This window comes from Culex pipiens, chromosome 3, assembly GCF_016801865.2.
Source record: "Culex pipiens pallens isolate TS chromosome 3, TS_CPP_V2, whole genome shotgun sequence".
Taxonomy (NCBI): domain Eukaryota; kingdom Metazoa; phylum Arthropoda; class Insecta; order Diptera; family Culicidae; genus Culex; species Culex pipiens.
The window spans coordinates 5,077,805-5,104,304 of record NC_068939.1 but is presented as its reverse complement, the minus strand read 5'-3'; the positions used below and the strand labels follow the sequence as shown (position 1 = coordinate 5,104,304).

Here is a 26,500-nt window from a genome sequence, read left to right as displayed (position 1 = left end):
AGTGAGGTTAAATTTTGTACCAGCCAGCAAAACAAATGGTGTGCTAGTGTGTGTGAGATCGGGCTTAGATAGCTCTATTTGTTTTGCTGGTGGGTACAAAATTTAACCTCAATCTTTTTCGTGTACGTACACGCAATACATGCGCACGCACTCTATGAGGTTTGAATCAACAAAATTTTTGTTAGATATAATCAACGCCGATTTTGCGTTGAAACAAACCTTGATTTTTTCAATTCCACAAAAGTCTTTTGTTGCTTCGAAAAAGCTGCTTTAACGTTTAGCGTTGATTCAACAAAAATAATGATTTTCAAATCAACAAAACGTTTTGTTGATTCAAATATGCCTTATTTTTCTGCGTGTGGAACTATTTTGAAGATTCCGAGACAACATGTAACTTTTTTCACAAAACTCGAAGTGTTAATCAATAGCTGACTTTCCCAGATAACTTCTAACATTGCGGGTTTTGTTAAGTTACTGTTTAATAGTTACCTGTTGTCTCGGAATTTACAAAATGTTGCTCCAGATATTAAATTTGGTTTATCGCCATCAGCTCCTTCCTTTTATGCCTACCTTAAATTTCAGTAGCCTTGAGAACCGGCACAGCTCTGTCGTAGCTCGCTGTCATCAACATTTTAGAACGTTTTTTAGACCACGCATGTTTTGCATCTGTAGTAGTACCTTCTAATGTATATGTGACTCCAGCGTTGCCAGAGCAGCAAAAGATAATAGTTTTGCGATTATTTTTTTTTAATAAATTAATAATCAGGAGTTTTTTTTTAAAAAGGCCCAATTAACCAAATTTCCAGTTTTTGCTTTTAGGGTGTTTTTGAAACCGCCTTGAGTCAGGGGTATTAAAAAACACACAATAAACAAACACTGAAAATTTGGTTTCTTTGACCAGAATTCTAGAGTTTTTTTAAAAATAGGTCCTATAAACATACGGAAGACAATAATTTATAGGTCTTATTCAAAAAAGAAACTCTGGATATTTGTTAATACTTAATAATATTGTTAGAATATTATTCCTGATTCAATGTAATGTTTAATAGCTCTCACCTCTCATTACATCTGGCATCCCTTCTCGCGATTCTCTCCAGCTCCTGGAGCTTTGCCTTTGCTTTGCGATTCGTTTTCATTCAGTCTGGTTGTGACAAACACTGGAAGCGGTGCTACCCCCTGCTCGTCTGTGTGTATTTACGAGGCGTCGCGTCGCGCGTGTGTGTCGTCTCTCTCTCCCTCTCTGGCTGTTCTCTTCTCTCCCGTTTGAAACCGCCGCTCCTCGTCCACTGCTGCTGGGCTGGAGAAGAGTGAGGAAGAAAAAAGGAAAGAAAGAAAAAGGAGGAAGAACTCCGTCGTCGAATCGGGAGTCCGGCTGAAGAAGTGTGACCGTTTTTCGGCAGTTTTCGCGAATTTTTGGTGGGTAAACGGTTCCGGAAAGTGCGCTGCAACGGCGGGGGTGGGCGGTGTGTGTGAATTTCCCACTGTAAAGTGCGTCCCGGGGGTGGAAGTGGCCTCGGAAAAGTGCAGATGCGCCGCACGACGGCCTGGCGGAGGATTTTCTTCCTGTTTTTCTTGTTCCTGTCGCAGCAAGCCATTTTAGTGTTGGTGTGTTTGTGACATCACGAAGCAGAAGAGTTGACTCAGCTCCGTTCCTGGCGGCGACGGCTAGGCCTGCTGGGATTGTGTCCTGCTGTCAGCCTTGAATGAATCGCTGCGAGGAGGGAACCTCCAAGTTGTAAACAAAAAGGCTTTTTGACAAGAGGGAAGAACCCAGTGGGAAGCCTTATTTCCCGGAACCGTTCGAGGGGACCCAGGTTTGTCGTGGTGGTGTTCGAGGGACACCCCCCAAAAAAGGAGTCCTCGATGAGAGGGTGTAAGCAAGTCCGTCCTCTTTGGTGTGTGAGCAAGTATTGGTTTGAATGGGCCTGGTGTTTGTGTGTGGTTCGCGAGACTCAATTACGCCAACCGGAGAACACTGTGTCTGGTGGGCTCTCCTGTGGACAAGGATTAACCCGGACGACGACGGCTGACTCGATTCCCAAATTACCCAGAACGAAATCTCCACCAAATCGTTCCAATTAAACTTAATCAACCCCATCAGCCAGCGAACAAATCGCGCCCCAAGTCGCTCTCTCATTGAACCTTGCGGCAATAAATCAGCAGCCAACACCCTTAAAAAAAGAGCGCTGACTAAAATGACTGCCACAGCAGCAGCCGAGTCAGCAGTCGTCGCCGCCGCGTCGATTTTGGGCTTGTCGTCTTCGAGAAGGAACAAAAAATCAAGGTTGCACAAGGCTCCACTAACTGAGCGGACTGTCCACAAGTCGGAATTTCGTGATGACGACAACATTCGAGTCCAAGAGTGTTGGTGCGCTCGTTAGTGCGATTATTGTGCAATGGAACACCACACAAGCCTCTTTTCCTCTTCCTTGTGTCGAAGCCCCTGTGTGCGGTCGAATTTATTGGCGTTATTAAAATTAATACACTGTCTGGTCGTTGGGCTCGCGATTTATGTAAGCGGGGGATCCTCCGAAAGTTAGTCTGCGACTCTAGTCTCAAAGAGTAAGGAAGAAGCGATTAGGTGTAGACGACGCAGCAAGCACACATGGTCAGACGATGCGAATTTGATTGTGCCAAGAGATCAATACAAATCTCGTTAGCAGCAAGTGTTGCTGGTCGCTCTTTGGCTTATCGAGTCGCTGAACAGTTCTTTGAATTTTGGAACTTAGGATGGAATCGATAATGCTCTCAGAAATGTGAGATGACGGAACTTGTTTGATTATTTATTCAAAAAATTTCTCTCGTTCTTATCAGACTGTCTATTGTTTTTGATAAAGAGCTTTTTCCTAAGGCCTGTCCGACGATATTTTGTGTTTCTGTAAAAACCCTTGATTCCTGTTTGTGAGTACACCTATATGTTTGTATTGTCTTGAATTAAACGTCAAGTTGTTGACCAGAAAACGGAGTGGAAAGACGCCAAATTCGAACCGAGGAAAACAACAACAACAATCCAAGTGGTCAAATAAAATAGAATATAGAATACAATACATTCAAGATCTTTGTGCAAAGTTTTTTGTCATATTGGTCATGTGTAACATTACCATCTTAGCCATTTTTTTATGAATTTTATTTTATTATTTTATAATATATTGGTTGTTGGTAGCATTTTTGTATGGCTAGCATAAAAACCCTCTCAAAATTTCTCATACTCGAGGGAATTGCTCTGTACCTTATACCTGTAGATTGGCCAGTATATGGAAAATGAATTTCAGGAAAAAGCTGACAAGAATAGTGGCTATTCTTGAAAGAAGCAGACACAGTCAACTTTCTAGGAAGTCACCATTCTTCCCGTGCACCACTTTTTAGAACCGTAATCAACAAAATGTAACAAACGGAGAAAGGATTAATTTTCATCCGAACAATATTTATCCCACAAGCACGGGAGGGAAACACCCACACAAACAATGCAATGCCTCAAACAGAGAAAGAGCTCTGCAAACGCAAACAAACAAACATCCGTGGCATGTGAATTCCTTCAAGAATGGAACGGCTTCAGCATATCTCTCAACACACTCGTGACTCTTCTTTCACCATCCAGAACCGAAAGGAACGAATCTTTTTTTCTGTGGTTGGTTCCCTCTCGTTATTCTCGCCGGAGATGCGCAATAACAATAGTGCACATTGTTTTTATTACATTTTCGAAAGAAAATGCTTGCCTTTTTCCCCGAGCGAGCGTCATCCAATATTCATGGATGATAATGCTCTCAGCTCGGCGCTGAATCCCTTGGCAAACCGCAAAGGATGAACGTTAAATGAAATCTCTCGGTTCCCGGGGGTTCCGTGGACAGGAAACCACATTGTCTTCGACTTGCTTTTTTGACTGCCTCGGGCTCGGTGTTCCAAACATGGACTCTCCACCTGAACCTGCCCATGTCCATAATCGACGTTTGCCTTTTCGCTCCCTTCCGGTCCGGCTTAAGGCATCTCGTTCTCAATGCTTCAATATTGATTGACAATCGAACCAACGTCGAGAAGAGACACTCAGGTATGGTGCTTTCGGGATTACGACGCTGTGATTCTCCCGAGCCCAGGGCATAAAACAGGTTCCAACTCCAAGGCAAACAGCCATGGCGATGCACACATAATGGCAAATCGATGACTGATAAGGCCACTACTTCCCCCCGACTCAACAAATATCAACAACAACAACAACAAGTGGTCTTCGTCGCCGTCATCTTACCCGTATCGATAAACTCTGGCGAGACCTTTCCCAACACTGATAAGGCGTGGGGAATGCGCTAGTGTGGCCTCCTTCCATTACAGCGGGACTAGCGCGGCGAACAAGCGAAGCTAATCGAAGAAAATATCAGCCTTGACATAATCGAGCAGGAATGACACTGTTTTCTTTTGCCATCGGGCAGAAGAACGCTGGCATGAATATTCATACCGAGTCAGTATGGTGTGTAACACTTTGCGTTTCTGTGAATTGACTCGCAATAATGCAGCAAGCCGGAAGGAGACGGAGTATAGAGGACCGCTAAATTGAGCAACTCATTCAAATGTGTCAACGCGACTTGTTCGGGCCCCAGGTCCCTCTACTCCACTCATTCACACAAAGGTTAATTCGTTCAATTTGTCACATTGTGTTTGGATCTGCTTAGCTAAATGGTGTTACTGTGTAGTTGAAGTAGATTTGCATACCTCAATGGGGCATAGGACTTTTGAGCTATTTCCTAACGTTAGATGGAATGAAAAAACGGATTTAAAAAAAAAAACCAACGTGTAGAATCGATTGTTCATGTCAGTTTAGTTAATATTGAGAGGTACCGTAAAACGGGGTGACTTTGATAGCCGGGGTGACTTTGATAGGTTCGCGATTTTTCCGCAAAGAGTTCAATTAAAATACGTATGGAATGGTTTAGAATCATACTGACTGTGGTAGTGAAGTGTTCAAAGTACCTCAAGAAGAACTTTTTATAAAATTTTGAAAAGTTTTAAATGTTAGTTAACTGTAATTAAGAAAATGTTGATGAAAGTCATTATTTTAAACTTCTCAAAGTTTCATGATTTTCTCAATGAACATAATTTTGAATCGGTAAACGGAATGCCTTTTCGGATTCATTGGACAATTTTCCACTAGGAGAAGGTTAAATAAATTTATAAATAAAAAATATACCTATGTATTTTTGAAACACAATTTAAAAAAATCTATAAATTTATAGACAATTTCAGTTGAACAAGTTTCATGTAAAATGTGAAAACTTGTGATTCGTGCTTCGAATTTAGTATAAAATGCAATATAAATAAATCGATAATTTTGAAAGCAAAACGAGTTTTAACAAAATTCAGGCAAAATTCAGACTTTTTTACAATTTTACCTAAAATTTAAATGTATTTTGTTAAAAAGCTTATAAACTTAGATAACTAAATATAAACATTGATTTTTTTCTTAAAAACTATATTAGCTACTTTAGTGATGGTACATTTAACGTACAAATAAAGTTTGAACATCAAACCTAAAATATTAGTTTTGCATAAAATTTAAATTAAGATTTTTTTTAATTTAAAGATCAAGATTTTTCTTACACACAAAATACACTCTTTTAAATATTTTTCGTGGCTTGTACCTCAGCAACAAAAGCATGGATCAAAAATGTTCAAAAATGAAAGCAGTTAAGAATTTTCTCAACCATTCCAATTTTGGAGATAAAATAGAATTATTGAAAACAGCTACAACTTCTGAAAAGTACTATTAAATAGAATGTTTAAATCTAAAAACAAAACAGTTCTTGAAAATCTTTTGTATGTATATTTTGTGTAGTTTAAAAAATCTCTGTTTCAACAACAATTCGTCCGTACATAAAAAAAAATAAAAAAATATATGGGATATGTATGTAGAAATGAAAAAGTCAATGAAAGTTTGGTTTACAAAAGGAATATTCCCAATTGTGTTGACATTTTCAGTAGATAGTTTAAAAGAAATAACGAAATACATTTTATTTTGAAACTTTACTAAGAAAACTGATTTTAAGAAACGACGTTGTTTGGCCTATCCAGTACAAGTTTTAAAACAAATCTAGAAACAAGATTAAACTTTTCAACAATATTTAATTTAGCATTGAAACACATCTTTAACGACATTTTTAATGCTTTAAAATTCAAGTCTTAATCAAGCATCAATTGAAAATTTACACAAAAATAAAAAAAAATATAATAAAAACCCATAGTCTCAACATTTGAATGCAAAAAGTTTTTAAAATGCATTTTACACTAGTTCAGTTATTTTGCAATCATTAGTCTTCAAAAAATGTAAGATTTGACGAAAACTAAAATGTCAAAGAAAAAAAAAACTTTTTACGATACTAAAGATCGACCATTTTCACCAAATTCAAGAGACTATTAAATCAACCCAAACATGCTTAAAAATGATTCTAAACGCAAGGGAATGCACTTTAAACATATTTCAGCTGATTAAAAAAAAATTGCCCCCTGATTTTTCGGGTCAACTTTCAAGGGGGGCGACAAAAACTTAAAATAAAATTTGTATCAGCCTTATGTGTTGTTGAAAAAAATCGCAGAACGGTAATTTTTTTACGATTTTTACCAGTTTGTGTTTTGGGTTTTATAGAAAAATTATTTTCGAAAAATTCCAAATTTTATTAATGTGTGTATTAACTTACCAAAGATAATAAATCGATAAAAAATCTCAAGGTACTGATTTTTTTACATTTGTATGGAACTTTTCCTGCACTGCTGCCAAAGTGCATACATTTTTGTTTGGGCTAATGATGCGAAAAGACTTTTAAAACAGTACTTTCAGTACAGCCAAAAAATAATAATTAATTCTCAGGAATTGATAATTCTAGGAAGAACCTTTCTTCTTGAATTCACAAAACCTTTTTTTCAAAGAAAATTTACGAGCATTTACAAAACATTCCATTTTCTGCTTTCTAATAATAATTTATGTTATTCTAAAAAATAAAAACTTTTTTTTTATTTTGAGTTTATAAAATCTGTAGAGCATGATGATGAAAAATCCCAATCATTAAGGAAATTAGAGGTTTGGATTGGAAACAGATAAAAACGGCTTCGTTTACAACTTACTTACTTTGTTCTCAAGATATTTAAAAGGAATTCTTTAGGAATTCAAACTTTGAAACAAATTTATGCGTTCAAAAAGTATGTTGATACTAACGTTAGCCTGAAAAAGATTGAAATTTAGTTTAAAAACATTCCGGAAAATTTCTTCTGGTATCGGGAAAACCGAGAAATTGAAAACCGAAATGTAGTGGCCACCCTGATTTTACTAAACACTATTAAAAAAGCTTTTTTTTCTAAAATAGTGCATGGACTTTGTGTGGCCTACCCCAGTACATGTTTTAAAAATAATAATCTTGAGAAAAACCTTAGCTGTTGGAAAATATTCCAAAAACAATTTGAAATCCTATCAAAGTCACCCCGGTTTACGGTACTATAAATTGAAAGAAGAGTTTGGTGAACGCTTGTTATCCTTCAAATATTTATGCACTCAAATATTTACGGTACTTGAAGTTCACATCTGTGTTTGGAGATGGAAAATTGTAGGTACTTGAAGTTCACGTCCGTGATCGGGAAGTGCAAATGTTGTTTGGATTTTTTTAAATAATTTTGCTTGTTCCATAGTACAACGCCAACATTTTAAATGACGTTATGCACATGTTGACACTTTCTGGTTTTTTGTGTGTTCGTTACGAAGAAAGTTTGATTTTTTGTACGCATTTTTAACTGACCTGGGCTAATAGGTGGATCGATCTTAAACAAATATTTGTTGTAACAGGTTTGTAGATCGCATTGAAGGTCCCATAAAAAAATGAAGTCTTTTCAGGGTGCAAGCAACCAAGGAAGTTGTTGTCTTCTTATTCCAAATTTGTCAAACTTACGGACCCAATCCTGCGAACATCTGATTGTAAAAACGGTGCAAAAGATTTGTTAATGTGTACCGTTAAGTGAAATATCTTTTGATAATCAAACCTTAAGCAAGATTTCAAATGTAAAGGATTTCTCTACAAATATGTTATAATATATTCTTTAAGATAGATCAGCCTGTGAGGCCGTGGAAAGTTTTAAATCCGTACAAAAATCAAGAACCTAAAAAATAAAAACGCTATTATTACAGATAAAATATTTTTATTTATACAAATTCTGATTCAAACCGGTAAACACAACTTTCTACGTATAAACCTCCGATGGGGAATCTCGGTTTATAAAATTTTGTTTCGCACCAAAATTTTTGTTTCAGTAATTTTTGATAGTTTTTGTTTTAAAATCTTGAAAATGGGCTTGGATTTTGTTTTTTTTTTCATGACTATCATGACCAGTACCAGCCTTTAATTAGCAAAAGGAAAAGAAAAGCTTGGAAAATTGCAGAAAGGGTTCATCCACAAACCGCGTGGATATTTTTTGGAGCCCTCCCCCCAGGGGTTTCCTCGTGGTTTATGGATGGTTCCAAAAAGAGGACGGTGCGCCTAAAATAGAGTTTACTAACATTACATAAATTAATTACAAGATCCTCTGTTATTACCCTTAGCTTTACAAAACTGTAATTACAAAAATCACTGTGGAAAAATGAAATCGATTACTCCAAACAACATAATAATCACTGGCCAGGCCTACCACTCAGAGTTATCCGCTAAGATGATTCGTTGGCATTAGTTTAGTGTAAGCAATAGTGTTCGAACATAAGCACATATATCTTCAGTGTAGAGGGAAACTTGTAGAAATGTTTTGTTGAAACAAAACATCGTTAGGAACATTGAAAACTGCTTAATTTCGAATATTCAAAGTCCTTCGGTATGTTTACCCCTTTCATAACATAAACTAAAACCAACAATGGCTAGACACTCTCCAAAGAAATGCCCAAAACAATAAATACTGAAACGTATGAAACAAAACGGTCAAATTACGCCCGAAAACACCGATATCAATTTCGAGACTAATTAGAAATGAGTAAACAACCAAAACAGAACGACGAGGAGGTTCTGCGTGTGAACGTGCGTGTACCACAAGAACAGTCTTCGTCGTCGTAGTCTGATGGATGAACCCATGACGAAAGCTGTCGAAACGGCAAATTGGGGTGAACCGGGGTCGTACCCCGGTTCGAGGACGTTCCATACGTTCATAACTCATAACGTTCATTTTTCAATGTGATGAAGTTATTACTCTTGTTGGCGTGAATCCAACATATATGCGCTTCACTAGAGACTGACTCACAGTTTGCCAGAACCAATTTCCCGGGCTATGAGCAATTAGCTGTGCGTTTCGTAAACCAATACACAACTACAACGGGGTGGGGTAACGGGAGCCGTTGTTTGGAGCCGCGCAGCTGAGCTGAAGAGTATGATGTACGGTGTTGCATTCCCGTTTCTCGACGTGTCCTCCCCGTGGGCGTGGAGAGAAAATTGAAAAAAAAAAAGTTCGAGCAAGATTAATGGCTTTGGAGAACTTTGTTCTTGTTGCAATCTCCAATGCAGTTGTTTGGCTTATCGTAGCTGCTTCTCCTGAAGAGACTGCCCTCGTTCATATTGTTTACCTCACTGGCGCACGAAATTTGATAACACCGCAGAGCGGTGTCGCGATCGTTACATCACACACTCAATTAAACCAGTTTTATCTCTGATGAGGTGATCTACCCGGGTCGGGTTGCACCTTCATCCTCCGAGTCTCAAAAAAGGAAAGCCACAACAAAGCGAAAAAAAAAACTTTTTCCTTCCACCTGTGCGGACGAACCGCACAAACCACAACTCTGAGTAGAAAACTAGGTCTTTGCCCCTACCTCCACCTCCTCGACGAGGCTGACTTGCATTTTTCCTGCATAGTTCGGGAAAAAAGAGTTGCAAGATTTTTCTAATTCCGATTACGAAATCCTGCCGAGGTTCCGAGAGTCCAATGACCGCGGTGGAGCCGATTTGCGGCAAATTTGGAATCGATTCGTCGTGTGAAAGTTTTTCGCTTCGCCAGAGCCTCCAAAATTCAATCACGTAATTTTTTGGAAAGGTAACGGACTGATGGTGTCGGCCCGAAACAAGACACAACTCAACTCTCGCTATCAGCGTCGTTGGCCCGCGCACAAACAAGACCTGCCCTGACCACCGAACAGCCAGCCAGCGAAATGATTGATTAATTAAAACTGGATTTCGGTTTCTCTTGGTCGAGTGACGTCGACGAGGGTCCAACATGGTCCAGAGAGCGAGGCCGGTTTGTTGTTTTCAGCTTCGAACACGACACGCTCCGCAAACTTAAAAATACATCCCGGGTTCAGACAGCAACACTAATGCTGCTGAAGAAGTGCCCATCGCTTTATGGTAGTAATGTAACAAATAAACAGCTCGTTCTGCGGCCATTCTCCGCCAAGATTCGCGGTCCGCTGCTTCTGGTGTTGGCGAATTGGGTGTTGTACAGTACCGGTCTACAAGCGCCAGACTAGCCGTTCTCCAGCACGGTATTGATTATACAACAGCAGCAGCAGAAGCTCCTCAGCGAGAGGGATTACGACGCGGGGTGCGTAACCATAAAACGCAACGCCGCTGCTCTTTAGCCAAGTAGTCTGCCAACATAAAACCTCGCCTGGCCTGGAGGAGAGGTTCCGTTCTGCGATGATGATGAGCAGCAGCAGGAACCCGTTTTTGCGCTGCGTAGGATTTTCAAGGCCACTTTCAAGCAGGGGGGAGCGACAGCCAGAACACGAATTCGATTATCTGTTTTTTTTTTTTCGGGGGTTTACGAGCGAACTCAACAGTTGAACGAACATCGCCGTCGCAGACGGGGGATTCGGTTAATTAGTTTTATTGCCCGGGTTTTTTGGGCATTTTTTTTTTGCTTTGTTTTGCTTTCGAAGGGGAGCAGCAGCAATCAAACCCACTGACACATTTGGGAAGGCAGCGCCTGTCTGCGATACAAGAGGGAACGACGAAGGTACGTGCCAAATGCCCAGCTGATGAGGCTTCCCGTAACGGGCAGAACAGCTAAAGTGGTTGGGGGATTTGCACTAATGCTGCAGTTATCTGGGTGAGCTCTTCGGTTATTAAATTCGTGAGCACCGAAATAGTTTGCATGCAACGCGGAGTTCGTCCAAGGGTAATATAAATTGGATCAGCTGAGGTGTTTTCAGCAATTTTAGGCCTGATTTAGACAGCACATAAAGTCTAGAATTACACTTTAATGTTGTTGTTTTTACTTGTTGGACAATACTCTTCAAAATATTTCTGGTGTTTTTTCTGAAAAGGTCCAATAAACCAAATTTCCAGTTTTTGCTTTTTGTGCGTTTTTTGAAACCGCCTTAAATCAGGGGTATCAAAAAACACCCAAAAGAGTAATTCTCCACGAAATCGGTCTTTTTTCTTCAATTTTAATTTTTGTATTTGCAGGCCAAGTGCGAATGATTCTGATGATACCTCTTCAGTTGACGCTCAGGCGAGGAACATCCTGGAAGGAGCGTCACTGACTACGTCCGTAGTCCTGTTAGATCATTCTTGATCAAGACAGTATAGCTCTGGTTCCTTGCAAGTGTCCTATTTTCTTACCTCCACGTTGGCTTGGTTTTCATGATGACCTAGCTGGTGGCCTGTGGAAACGACTCGTAAACCTTTGACCAGCGAGGGTCAGAGTAGAGACGGCTAAAAGAAAGGGGCGCGACAATGTGTGAAAGGGAAGTAATTTGTGATTGTAGACGGTATTGTTTTGATTCGCAGTATGTTGAGTCAACTGCTGTGGATGTACCTGAAACATCGCACAACGGGGTTTCTCTTCTCTTCATTCTCAGCTACCACCTATCTTCTGTTTATTTTGTTTCACTGATTTTCTAACGTGGCTTCTGTTTACTATCCTCTATTTGATTTCGATTTTATTTATTTGATTCTCTTATTTCTCAACGCTTTTCCACTCTATTTTACCAATTGATGCTGCTGTAACAAACTGTCTGTTTTTCCTTTATTTGGCAGCGATGTCAATTTTGTTTATCTTTATTTATCTTTTTGAATAATTTTTCATCTGCCCTATAAATTGCACTTAATACAATCTAAGCTTGTTTGTTACCTCTTTTTATTAACTATTGTTAATTTCATTATCTACTTTATAAATTACTATCTTTCTTTTACAATTGATTCTTCAAATAGTATATTTCTTTCACTGTCCATTGTTTTCAATCTTCACCAAACAAATGAGGTTCGAGCCCTTACTCAATTTTTGGAATGATCAAAGAGTTAACACAAATATTACTATTGTACCTTTGAAAAAAACTTTTATAAAATGCTTAGGACCAAAAATTGTAACAAAACACCGCGACAAAAGAAATAGCAACATCTAAACACGACTCAACACTAGGAAAAATTTCAGGAGAAAACAAAACACAGTAAATAACAATTAGTTTTTGAATTCAAACTAAAAATAAAACAGTTTTTGCTTTAATGAAAGTTGATAGGCACACTTTAAACGGTTAGGCGCTTATACTTACATCAAACCCTACGTAATGTACCACCCCCGGCCGAGTTAAAATGCGTAACCGGAAAAGAAGGTGTGCATGCCTGGCACGAACACTCAAAGCGTGTTCTAGCGTGCTGCTCGTACTGACTCAGAGCAAGGGTGAGATGTAGGTGTAAGGGCAGTGCGTGTTCGTCGGGAACCTGGTGCATAAGATCGGTCAAGGCCCGTTCTTACACTGAAAATTGCGAATTGCGAATTTTAATTTTTGTATTTTTTAATCCAGCTGAAACTTTTTTGGTGCCTTTGGTATGCCCAAAGAAGCCATGTTGCATCATTAGTTTGTCCACAAATTTGGCAGCTGTCCATACAAAAATGATGTATGAAAATTCAAAAATATGTATCTTTTGAAGGAATTTTTTGATCGATTTGGTGTTTTCAGCAAAGCTTTAGGTATGGATACGGACTACACTGGAAAAAAATGATACACGTAAAGAGATTGGTGATTTTTTATTTAACTTTTTGTCACTAAAACTTAGGGCGTCCAATTTTCCCGGGTTTTAAATTTCCCGGGAAACGGGAAAAATATTTTTGAAATCCCGGGAATTCCCGGGATCCCGGGAAATTTTTAAAGCTGTCATAAAATCTATGTTTTCATAATATTTGATATGTTTTCAAGCTTAAAATCATAGAATAAGCTGAATAATATTAATTGGTGACAATCTACACTTCAATCTAAACAAGGACGACCGTTTAGCTTAAAAGAAATTAAAAATTGATTTTTTGGTTCTTTGTTGTGCTTTGGATTTAAAATAAGTGTTTTAAAAGAATACATAACTTTTTTTTGAAAATGTCTAAAAAACAAAAGCGTTTACAAATAAAATGATTCCAGCCAATATTTAATATTAGATATGTTTTGAATTTCTTGTTTTAAATAAAACATATTTTACAAATTATTTTTATGTTACCACCGCCAACTGTTGAAAATCGGGACTACAGTCTGGATAGGTACAGAAGATTTTAGAGGAATATAATTGGAAATCGTATACTAGGAATTGTAATGTTCTGTTCCTGTTTTAACCGAAGTCATTCAAAACATTATGCAAACAAATGGCTTGAATAGCTAATTCGTTACATTTGTCCTGATTTGCCCCAGATGCCGGTATTTGATGAAAAATAGTTTTATCTGATTTTTTTTAATTCAAAATTCTAAAGATAAGTATATATAATACTCAGACTGACTTTAAAAAATATATAAAATAAAATAGAAGATATTTAAAATTTTAACAGTTTTCTCTTATAAGCTAAATTAATGCTGGTATATGCTGAATACAAATTGTAATGCTTTAAAATTCGTATCGATTACTATGTTCGGAAATTCCCGGGACAAATTTTAAAAAAATCCCGGGATTCGGGAATTCCCGGTTTTAGAAAAATCCCGGGATTTTTGTCCCGGGAATTCCCGGGATGGACGCACTACTAAAACTTGATTTGCAAAAACACTATTTTTTTATATGTTTTAGAGGACATTAAATGCCAACTTTCGAGAAATTTCCAGGTTGTGCAAAAAATCTTTGACCAAGTTATGCATTTTTGAATCAATACTGATTTTTTTTCTTCAAAAAATCGAAATATTGGTCGCAAAAAATTTTCAACTTCATTTTTCGATGCAAAATTAAATTTGCAATTAAAATTTACTTTAGTGAAATTTTGATAAAGTGCATCGTTTTCAAGTTAAATCCATTTTCACTTTTTTGAAAATAGTCGCAGTTTTTCATTTTTTTAAATTAGTGCACATGGTCCGATTTTTAATGTTAAAATATGAAACATTCGTGAAATTTTCCGATCTATTCGAAATAAATATTTTCAAATTTTTTAAACCAAGACTAACATTTTAAAAGGGCGTACTATTGATTGTTTGGACGAGCTTTCCGACAAAAATATTTTATCGAGACTGAAAAATCAAGTCTGTCATATAGAAATTGCCAAAAACCATCAAAAAACCTATTTTTTCAACATTTTTATTTTTAAAACCGCTGTAACTTTACAAGGATTGGACTTAGGACAATGGTCAATATGGAGACTTTTATGTAAAATTGTCTGGAGAATCTTCTCTCGTGTTCGGTTTTTGAAAATTTTGACGTTTAGAACACTTTTGAAATAAACAGTTTCAGTAAATGATTTTTGTATTTTTTTAGGTGAGTTGCTCCTTCCAGCAATTTTCGTGAGTCTTTTTGTAACATCTTAGGCTATTTTCACAAAAAAATTGAACGAAACAAAATCGTGGGCTCACCTTCAAATTTGACTTTTAAACTTAAAAACCAAAAAATCTCATAAAAGTAGAGTTTTTTTTTCTTTCAATTCCGTCAAATTTTCTACAAGTTTGTCTTTGACCACTTTTTGATACGATGCAACGGCTTTAAGATACAGCAATTTTTAAATTACGAAATACAAAAATATTTAAAACTTGCGCCATTCTCAAATGTCATTATCGAGTGTAACCGGCTCCATATACACAAAAATGGCTTATATAAGCGTAGGATAACATGTCTACAAAAGTTTCATTGAAATCGGAGAGGGTCGGGTAGGTACAACCGATTCCCTATTTGACATGGAAAATTGCTCATGGTTAAAAGCAAAAATTTCAAAATTCCACCAAAAGAATGAGCAATGTGTCGGATCATTGTCAATTATGAGATTCTTATGAAAAAAAATTATGTCAATCAACTTTGTCGAAGATTGCAACACGATCCGAGTTAACCCTGAAGAGTTAGTAGCAATTTGAAGATGACGTTTTTGTGTGAAAAGTTTATTTTATCAACGTTATAGACTGTTGGCGACTCTTAAACCATAACCAACTTCGCTGAAAATTTTCGCAGTTACTTATTTTTGCCTAAGGAATCGAATCAGGATGTATCCTTGAGGTCGATTTTTTTTATTGTCACCCTAATGGACAGCTGTCAAAATTGTATGCAGACTTGAATGGGTGAGCCAATGACAAAAAAGGCACGAAATCGTCCGACTTCGTAGACGATTGCACTACACAGCAACTCAAATTAAAATCAAATTTTGGGTTTCAAAATATGGATAAATATGAATCGAATCAGGCTTCAGATAAAAAAAAACTATTAGTTGGTCATATGATTTTTTTTTTGTTTACGGAAAAGTGTTCTTTACTAAAACTGTTGAAATTTGCACTTATTGTTTATTTGATACCACAGTCTCAATTGACTTCTAGACGGGATACAATCTAAACATTTGACAAAAATCTTTTTTTGATAGAATTTTCAGTACATTTATTTTCGTAGTTCAGAACATTATATTATCCTAAATCTCAAAAAGTTACTTAATATTCCACGAAAGATTTCGTAGCGTACTTCTCAATACCGGACATAGAAATAATCCGTCGGCATGCCCTTCGAGCAGCAGTGATATGGGAAGGACTTCCATTCAAACTTTTGTTTCAAATTAAACCAATTCGTACGTTATCCGCCGACCCCTTCAAGTAACTCCTCGAACCGTCAATGGAGGAAAGAAGTGTCCCATCCCAACAAGCGCCACCATTCACGTCCTCCGCGGTAGGCCCTTCGCATTTTTCCTAGAAAGTGCACTTCACCCAGAGAAAGAAGTAACGAAAAAAAGTGGTCGTATATGTTTACACTGTGTGTGATTGTGAGTTTCACGCTCAACACAGAAGTGTGCAGAGTGAGGAAGTGTAACGCAGGGGGAAGGCGGGACACGTTAATGATAATGAATGCAAGATGCATTCGGAGCACCCTGTGCATACATAAAAGCAGCACATGCTCTCGGTATTGTGGGGTTATTCAGCCTTTTCGTTTAATCTTTCTTAGAGATTTTGAATGGGGGCGCGCAGACACGTACTATAGTGCTAATATATGGCCATTGCGTGCTGGTCAACCCTATAGTTTTTTTGCAAGATTTGTTTAAATCTATTCAAAAGAAATTTTAACACTTTGCCATCAAACTCAAACTATTTGAGCAACAAATTTTCAACTGCTGTAAATGATAAATATTTGTTTGGGTCGAAGCCCCTTCCCCCCTTCAACCTTTAGTAATACAACGTAATTTCAAACAATGAATCTATTTGTTCACTACCTCTCGGCCTCTATGGTTGCGGAGATGATCGTGAGATTTGACGGTGGGTTTATTTTTTCAAGTGGTTCAAGGAACGCTGCGGCTGCTGGAATTCCGCACTGAGGGTTTGTAAGGGAAGAGGCAGGGTGAGGCCAAACCAAGTGAGAATAGAATTGAAGCAGATCGGCTGAGCAGTGTGGTGTGGTGCATTAGACGATGCAGTTGCTGCTGGCTGTCAGTAATGGGCATGTAAACAGAGATGCATTTCTGATTGGCGTCAGCAGCGGTTTGGAGCAAGCAATCTCAGTTCTTTCTCAATTTTCTATTATAGCTGAGCAGTGCTTGGTTAATTAAAACGTCAGAAATCCATTAGATTTGTGCATTTTTCGTTTTTAGCTCAAAACTGTTTTTTAACCTTTTTTAATATTATTTGAAAATGTCCTATTCAAGGGTTAACCCAGAAGCACCGCCCCGTAATTGATGTTTGCTTTGGTCGATGACCTCAGCCTGGTTCTACTGACAGCAGTCTCTACACAGCCAGGACTCTTGTAATCTCTAACCTCGATACTTTCCCCCCTCTTAGTATCATGAGCATGAGATGAAAGACCTAGAAATTGCATTCATCCATTCATGCTGGGTGATGGCGTGCAACAGCTTAATCATAATAGCTATACACATCTATCGATAGTTATCACCTTCGGCAGCTCATCAACCCCCCACCCTAAAAAACGAACCTTCAAGAAGGCTTTAATCACTCTCTCACACACACCGACTATTTACGCGCCGTTTAGCTCGGTGTTTAACTACTTTTCACCATTCCTCGTTCATTATGATGTGATGTGCATGCATACCTACTTCAAGTATACTGGCGTTGCGTTGCTCACTGATGAGATGAGAAGGGGAGCTTTTTGTTTGCAATATGAGAATGATGCGCCGCAGCATGTGTGATGAGGATGATGATACTGATGATGGTTGGTTGGTTGAATGAATGAAAGGGAAGCATAAAAAAGAGCTACAGTTATCGTACAGATTTGGAACATTTTCAGGATACTTTGTAAGTTGTTGCACTCTTTTGTGTTGGCTTTATATGAAACACTTTTATTAAAGAATCACAAAGAAAAAATCATAGTAAAATTCTGGAGTTTTTTTGAAAAGGTCCAATAAACCAAATTTTTCAGTTTTTGCTTTTTGGGTGTTTTTAAAACCGCCTTGAGTCAGGGGTATTAAAAAACACCCAAAAAGCAAAAACTGAAAATTTGGTTTATTGGACCATTTTAAACAAAACTCCAGAATTACATCGTGGAACAACGACACATTTTGTGTCTAAAAGAAGTGTAACTTCACCTCCAAAATATGTAAACGTGATTTCACAATTTTCACATACTTTACGTAATTTGAGGTTGAAATTACATCGAAAATTTATCTTATAGGGTTGGGTTGAGTGTAAAATATATTTCGCAGTATGTTTAATGAAATTTTATGTAATCTTACTCGTAAAATCACGTGAAAAACTTGAAAATAATGTTTATTATTTATTTCCGATAAGATTGCCCGAACTCTACACTGAATTTATTTGTTTGTTCGCTTTTAAAAAAGAAGAGAATCCTCTAATTTCTTTACAGAAAGCTACAATGAAGTAAAGCATTGCTGTCATAAATTTTCAACCATTCTTGCTTATTTATTTTCAGCAATCATGTTAATCGAGATTAATACTTTCATTTATTTTCTATTAATTCAAACTTAACAGTGGTTCTCAGTTTTGTATCCACCATTCGTCCTTTTTGATTTGAAAAGATCCGTGATTTTTGTCCGATATCTATTTTTTATATGCACGTACAGTCATCCCACATAACAACAAAATAAATATAACCAAAATATATGCCTTCTCGTTTGTAATCATAGTAGCCAATGTTTTTTGCTAAAAACGCTTAAATACCAAGAATTTTGAAAATTCGTCACTTTTTCTTCACTAAAATGCAAATATCTCGGTTTTGCGTGGACATAAATTGAATGTTAAAAAAAGCAAAATGATCTCCGTAAAATTTTCTATAAGCTGAATGCATTAGTTTTAGCTGCAAATTTTCTTGGCTGATTTTGGGGAGTGATTTTTGAAATTTTTTGTCTAAAAAATACAAATTTTTCTCCATAAACGCCCTGCCATGCCCAAACACAAGCTTTTATGGACTATGTCTATATAGGAATTTGTTCAGGGGACATTAAACTATCACTTGAAGCCCAAGGCGACCAAATTTGAATGACTTTAGTATGATTGCTACGCGCATTTCTGAAAAATACTCGGAAAATGCACTTTTTTCATTCAAGCTTCGCGCGCGGGTTGTAAACCATTTTTGGGATTTTTTTGTTGTATGAAAACATTGTTCCTGACATCCTAATCTATCATTCTAGGGGTGAGCACCGAAGATTTGACAACTTTTCATTTTTTCATATCAGCAAAATACGGCCCAAAATTGCCTGTTCCATAATTGTGGGATGTTATTGTGCCTCCTACAATTGTAGAACACCTGAATTTAACTGATATTTTCACAAAAAAAAAAATTATCAGGCCATTCATAAAACATAACTAAGCTTGAGTTTCGTTCTTTTCAGTGCGTGAAGTCATTATTTTGTAAAAACTATGTACTCATGGAGAGAACCAAAGTTTGTTTACATCCGTAAGAAAAAAGTTTTCTGAATTTGAAGGGTCAAAGTTTTTCTTCAAAAACTTGATATAAAAGTCAAAATTTGCAGTTCTTCGATACAGCATTCGAAAGATCGCAAGAAAAACTTTCAAATGAAGGTAAAAGCGAATCATCAAGTTCAGTTATCGATTTTCTACGATTTTTTGCACATTGACCGATCTGTAAACTGTTCCGAATATGAGGGATGACTGTAGGCTTAATTGAAAATACACGTTCATAATCCTAAATTTCGACAAAACTGAAACATTATTAGATTCATTTTATTTAAATCGTTGTTTAAGCATATTGTGTGAAGCAACTATCCCTAGCTGAGATGTGGACTACCTTTCAACAGCTGATTAATTCAAAGTTGGGAATAGAGTTTGCTTAAAGAATCGAGTAAATTTACTGAAGGAAAAAAAGTTACAAATACCCTTCCGAACCATGATCTTTATCCTTTCGTATACCGATGCCCAGTGGATAGATAGAAAATTTTGAAGAAGTATGCTAGAATTATTAAATACCTTGTTTTAATATGCCACGATAGGTCGTGCAAAACAGAAACAGTTATAAAACAAACAATCAAATTAAATTATTCGCTCTTGCCTTGGCGTTCTCGATTACGATATTCCTACTCGAAACTAGGTGTCCGAAAGCTTGATTGTTGAGGCAATTGCAAACCTATTTTTGCCTTCCTCACCTTACTGAGGAAAGGCTATAAAATCACTCGAAAATGAACTTCTTAATTCGACCTCGTATACCTACCTTCACGTATACCTATCGACTCAGAATCAAATTCTGAGCAAATGTCTGTGCGTGTGTATGTATTTAAGTCCGTGCACCGAAAAAAATGCACTCGATTATCTCCGGACTGGCTGAACCGATTTGGACCGTTCTGGTCTCATTTGATCCGTCTTGGGATCCCACAAGACCCTAGTTAATATTATGAAGTTTTGATAAGTACTTCAAAAGTTATACTAAAAAAACGTTTCTGGCTAAAGTTTGAAAGATTGTAAAAAGGGTGGTTTTTGTAAGCAAACTCGTCTGGTCATACATTTTTAGAAAGGTATTTGAAAGACCTTTCTAATGAGCCCAAAACATTGAAGATCTGATAACCCTATCAAAAGTTATAAGCACTTTAGTGTCATTTGTACACATTTTAGAGGCCGGATCTCAAATATGTTGATGAAAAAGTTGTCCGGATTTATCCGGAGATCTGGCTTTCGGGATTTTGTTGATTTGAAACTCCCGGGAAAAATGAACAGATATATTTTTTACTGCCTTAAGGCCTAAAAAACTTTAAAGTAATATAACAATTTTCATGAAACAGCCCCGTAGGTGTTGTTCTAATATTACGTCCAATGATTCTAGACCCCATACTCCATGTAGATATGTTGTAAGAAGTAAAATTTAGATAAAATTTTTAGGTTTGACATTCTTACTACAGAAAATAATATGTACATAATTGTGAGGAAGGCACCAACCACCATCGGTGGATTAAGTAACGTTTTACACCTAAGCTTCCATCCACTCCGGGATTCAAACTAACGTTCTTTGGATTGTGAGTCCAACTGCGCCTACCAGCGACTCCACCGAGGCAGGACTCAGGGAGACGATTCCTACACCCGGACTGAGCTAACGACCTTACGTCTAGGTTAGACCGGGGCCAACATTTACTTCCCTGTCCGACGGAAGGCGTGATTAGAAAAATCTCGTCTCAAAATTGGCCACCGGGACCGTCTGGGATCAAACCCAGGCCGACTGGGTCAGAGGCAACCACGCTTACCCCTACACCCTACGAAGTACTGTGTCTTGCTTACCGATTGTATAGCAAGAGGATTACAAATAAGAGTGATAAACTGCTAACTGGGATGATTAGGGACTTATGGGGTGAATAGGGACTGGATAATTATGCGTAGAAACACAAACAGTCGAAAATTTTCAATCGTGTTGCACTTGTTTTAACATGGGGCATTTATGCGTAGAAGTTTCCGCTTCTCCATGTCAGATTCTTTTTTCTGGAAATTTCCTTTAAAAGATTGATTTTCAGTTATTCCGTTGCAAGGACGTTAATCTTAAAAAAAATCTCTTATAAAAAAGCTCATCTTCTCAGCTACAATCTGCTCTGCCTTTGCGAGGAGTCCTCCTGAACTGAACACCAGTGTCCAACCCAATTACGCTTATGTCCCACTTCACACCAACTATAAGCTATGCGGGTCGGCTGGCCAGCCTGGCGACTCTTGGTCACTAACTAGAACTACCGCTACAATGCAATGGTATGTGCAATAAGTGCATATTCGTGTGCGATTCCGCGAGCGCTCCCCTCCCCCACTCCACGGAATATTCTCATCTGGAATAGTAATTTGTTTCAATTCAGTCGTGTGTGTCTCCGTCCCCTCCGTTTGATGATGTGTGGAATGTGTGTCTGATGGATTGTGATGGTTGACTCTGCGGAATCCCGAAAGGACTCGATTGAAACGGGATCAATCATTGTCTTGTTTGTCCTCTTGCCTCCACCCTCCTCCCTGGTGGAATCGCGGCCTTATTGGTTTGATTCCGCGGGGCAAATTCCGATTTCGTACGATCGATAAGGGCCTGGGAAATAATGCCGCCGACGACGCCGCGGAGCTTTGCAGTGATGATTGGATTGTGATTTGCATACCATACTTTGCATTCGTCGGACGATAAAGCACTTGAAACAAACAAACGGTTCGAACGGGCGCAGCTGATGATGATGATGAGTTTTATGAGAAGTGTGGAGAAACGAGTTCAGTGGGAAATTAATACACACACACACCGACCGTCCGGCCAAGTGAAGAGAAGAAAAAAAAGCGCAAACAGCAAGTGTGATTAATTCGAGTATAATTAGTGTGTGCCTATTATCATATTTCCAGTTACAAAAACCAGAGAGGCGTCCGGATTGCCCGGATAGATTACCACGTGTGCTGAGGTTGTGATTGTTTTACCGAAGATTATGAAAATATGAGTGCATCGACGCCAACGCAACCAGCTGGGCCGCCGGTACCGCCGGTGAAACCGATTCTGTCCTCCCCGGGCGCTTACATGGCCAATTTTCAACCGTCGAACCCACTCGGTGGTGGTGGTTCGGGTCCAGTGTCGGGAACTCCGACCCCGGGCGGTGGTGTGGTCGCACCCATTACGGCCGGAATTCACAGTAGCAACAAAACGCACGAAAAGCCCACGATAGCGGCCCGGCCAATTCCACCTCCAACGCTGCCAAAATACTCGTCCTCGTTCAACAAGATCGACCGCGACCGGAACGAGTTCACCAAGCTCGACAAGGCGGAACGGGAAAAGGTTAGCTAAATAAACACGGCAGCAGCAGCTCGATGTACTTTGTAGCCAATTGGGCACGAAATTCTAGATGCTTATCGCCAAATTTGGCTTTATTGTTTAATTGCATAGAAACCGTTCGTGGACTGAAACTGGCTTTAGTTTGTTTTATTTTTTTCAATTTAACTTTATCCAATTAAATACCTGACGACACGTTTACAGACATGCCAAACTGTTGATTAATGATAAGTACAGTTTGATAATGTAGTATTATACTAATGCAAGTCTCGTTTAAATATAGAGAAATTACCCTTATAAATTCTTTATCTAAGGTTTTTCTCAATTAAATGTGTTGCAAATATGGACTTAAATAAATATATAAAATTTATAAAACTAATATATTTATCCAACAAAACGAAAATCATATCGACTCGATGCAACTTGTAATATTAGTCATTTACAAGATTTCGAGATTTTCATGCCGTTACTAAGTTTACCAGCGATTTTTTTTTAAGATGAGATTTTTTCTCGATTTTTTATTGCGTTTGTTGATATTAAATTAAAAAAAAATCGAAACCTCGACTATCCCATGTTTTGTATGCGACTTCGAATAATCGAATTATGAACAAAAAAAAAATCGTTTTTTTTTTTATTTTCTTTCTTTTACATCAAATTTAAGTTCTGTGACCCTCATTTTAGTAAAATTTTAAAATTTTAACAGCAAAATTATTTTTGAAATATTTCTTTATCGCCATTTTGACCGCCATCTTGGATTTAACAATTCTAAATCACTTTAGCGTAGTTTTAGAGTCAAAGTTAAGCTCGACAATAAAAAAAATGTTTCTGTGATTCGATTATCCGAAGTTAATTTTTCAAAGGCCATTGGATAATCGAGTCTGGACTGTATTACTAAGGACTGTACTGTACAAAAGTTCTTTAACACTGTTTCTTGAGAACATCGATTGTCTTTGGAAAAATTTAAACAATTTTTGGCTGCAACATTATAATTTTTTTTTCATTTTGCTTTTTTGTCAATCAAAAATATTCCGGAAACTATTGATACGATTTCGATGTGAGAAATAAACTTCCGAGGAATTTTTATATTATCATAGATGATTCCGTCCCGGGAAGAAAAAACCCGGGATTTCTCGAAAAAAAAAATCCCGTTTCCCGGGAAACTTGTAAATTTCCCGGGAATTCCCGAAATTCAAGCGAAAATAAACATTTTCCTTACTTTTTGATTCAATTTTTTTTAATTTTTAAAAAAATATAATGAGAGAACCTAACTTAATTTTATTCATTTTAATCTACTGTGCATATTGAACTAATAAGAAAAAAATCAGGTTCATTTTAGGTGTATTTCAGATAACATTTATTGTAAAACCGGGTAACAATAATCTGTTCTTTTTTTCCAACTGGTAAGATTTGTCTCAAGATTATTATTTTGTAAAACATGTGAGTGAATTTTACAAAATCACTAAGGTTGCTGATAAGTTTCTAAGAAGAAAAAAAAATTATTATGTAAATTTACTTAACTTAGTTTATAAGCTTTTTAACCATAAACATATAAATTTAAGGTGAAATTGATAAAAAGTCAAAATTATTTGCCATGAACAAGTTATTTTCCATGAAAAACATAATTTCTACATGATTTTATTTTTTTGCTTTATGAGTCAACGTTATTCTGAAACATATTCCCTTGGAATGGTAACAGAGACAATTTTTTATTTTTTTTTATTTTTAATGTTGAGAAGCATGGATTTTACTCTCTGATTCATAATTTGATTTATAAAATAATACTTCCCATAAAAAAATCTATTGATTTATTTTGATTCGGTAGGAGTTGAAAGACAGCATATAAAATTAGAAAATTTCAATATTTTCACAAAGTTGTATGATTTTTAAAAGCAGTCAAGCCATTAATTGACCCCAAACTCATTTTGAACATTCAAGTTGCTGTTCTATACATTTTTTTTTGCAAAATATCAGTCAGAAGCAGGATAAGATCAATTTTCGATAAATTTCAAATTTCCCGGGAATTCCCGACAACAACTTTGCCGAAGACCGCAAAACGATTCGAGTGAACTCTGACGAGTTATAAGCGATTTAAAGAAGACGTTTTTACATGAAATGGTTTTGTTTCATCAACTTTAACGATAAAAAGCGAACCCTAATCGATTTCGCTCAAAATTTTCACAGTTACTTATATTGGTCTAAGAAATAGAATCAGGGGTATCTTTGATATGGATAAGCATTTTGGTCGTAGGAAATATTTTGCAAAATCCGGTACAACCGTTAATTTTTATCAAAAAATCGACGTGTAAAACAATAGCTGGCCTCCTCAACTACCTTTTAACTCTGCGGATTTTGTTTAAATAGTTACCGGTTGTTTCGGAATTTGCAAAATATGTCCATTTGATTTAATTGGATTCTTGATATTTTTCATTGAAATTTTCAATAATTCTCAAAAATGTTTATTTGAAAAAAAGGTGTGGTGATAAACTAAAAGATTGTTTATATAAATTTTGTGCAAAAATTTCATCAAAAAAATATAATTATGTTGTAATATTCAATTTGTTCCTAAAAACCCTGATCTCCAACTATGTATTATCGACGCCCGCGGTAATATCAAATCGATCGATCAACTACTTGAAGAAACACAAAAGTGTATGTGTGAAACAAAAAAGTAAGTTTTGCATGGAAAATGATTTTTTCACATTTCGAGCCAAACATTTCATTAGGGCACATAACCAAAAACCGCGATTCGAGAAAATCGCTTGCAAAAAGTGGACAACTTGTTTCAATTCCTATTTAAAAAAGAAGCTTGACTGATGGTATTTTTACAAATGATACGATAAAACACATCATTATCCTCAACTCTGCTTTAATGCTTCTTAATTTATGTTGATTTTCGCAATAAAACTCATAATTTAAAAAAATCTCGTTATTGGGCCCTTTTAACTTTCCAACTGTTGTTCATAACGGGCCCTTTTTGAATGCAATTTTGAAGAGAACTAAAAGGGCACTAAAGCGCTGTCACTCGATTGTTGTTTTGAATGATGGTTATGGGCCCTTTTGTTTAGTTAGAAATATTGAGGAATCCAGCGGAAATTTTTATAATTGTTGAAGTTTTTTGATCGAATGGTGCAGATAAGGTATGTGAAACATAAAAAATTTTTTCTGCAGAAATCCTTGGTGAAACGTAAATCAAATTTTGTTTTGAAGTGAATTAGTGTTAAGAATGTATGAAAAGTTCACTTTATAACATAGAAAGTTTCTCAACTACGAAAAACTAACGAAATAGAAAAGGGCACAATTGAACTTTTTTTCTGGTTTGGAGTGAACATTGTTATGTGCCCTTTTGAGTTTTTGATTTTTTCAATAGGAAATTGTTTGCTATCAATCTGAATCTTGGAGGGCATGTAGAGAGTGTACTAATGAATGGAATAGTGGAACAATACCGAATGTTTACGTTTTGGTTTTGTGCCCTAATGAAATGTTTGGCTCGATTTCTTCACGTGCTTGGGTTAGTTTAAGATAATTGCATCGTCTTAATGTATTAATTTTGGCAATGGGAGTTTCCTGGCCAAAAAAATGGACCGGTTTATTTTTTGGCGTTTAGGGTGGTTCTATTCAAAATCGGGTGGTCCAAAATTAGAGCAATTGAAAACATTTTTGTATGCTTTTTCAAAAGTTTTATGTCACATATTAAAAAATGTGAATATCCATCAAGAGGATTTAAGATACATGGTTTTTGAAGCAAAAAATTTATCGAATTTCGGTACATTTATCGAACTCAAAGTACCACGCATCTCCATAGGAATGAATTTCCAGTACATTTTGTTGGAGTCGCATGGTTCGTTAAGTTCTTTTAATGTACAGAAAATCTTTTCTCAGAATTCTGTTAATGGGGGAAACTACCTAATTGTTAAAATAAATAGAAAACCACAAAAAAAATACAAACAAAATATTAGGAATAA

At 36.9% G+C, this 26,500-nt stretch overlaps 1 protein-coding gene across 5 annotated transcripts in view; it reads left to right on the top strand.

The window, feature by feature from the left end:
• Window positions 1-1,128: 1,128 nt before the first annotated feature.
• LOC120422874 (septin-7) overlaps window positions 1,129-26,500 on the top strand; it is a 50,350-nt gene continuing 24,978 nt past the window's right edge. For 3 of the 5 annotated variants that reach the window (XM_039586425.2, XM_039586424.2, XM_039586421.2), the window contains exons 1-2: window positions 1,129-1,416; window positions 22,121-22,544. In XM_039586425.2, coding sequence (XP_039442359.1) covers window positions 22,209-22,544 — 336 coding nt within the window. In that variant the 5' untranslated portion in view covers window positions 1,129-1,416; window positions 22,121-22,208. Of the gene's footprint in view, window positions 1,417-22,095; window positions 22,545-26,500 lie in introns of all 5 variants that reach the window. The other 2 variants (XM_039586422.2, XM_039586426.2) reach the window with 2 other exon arrangements.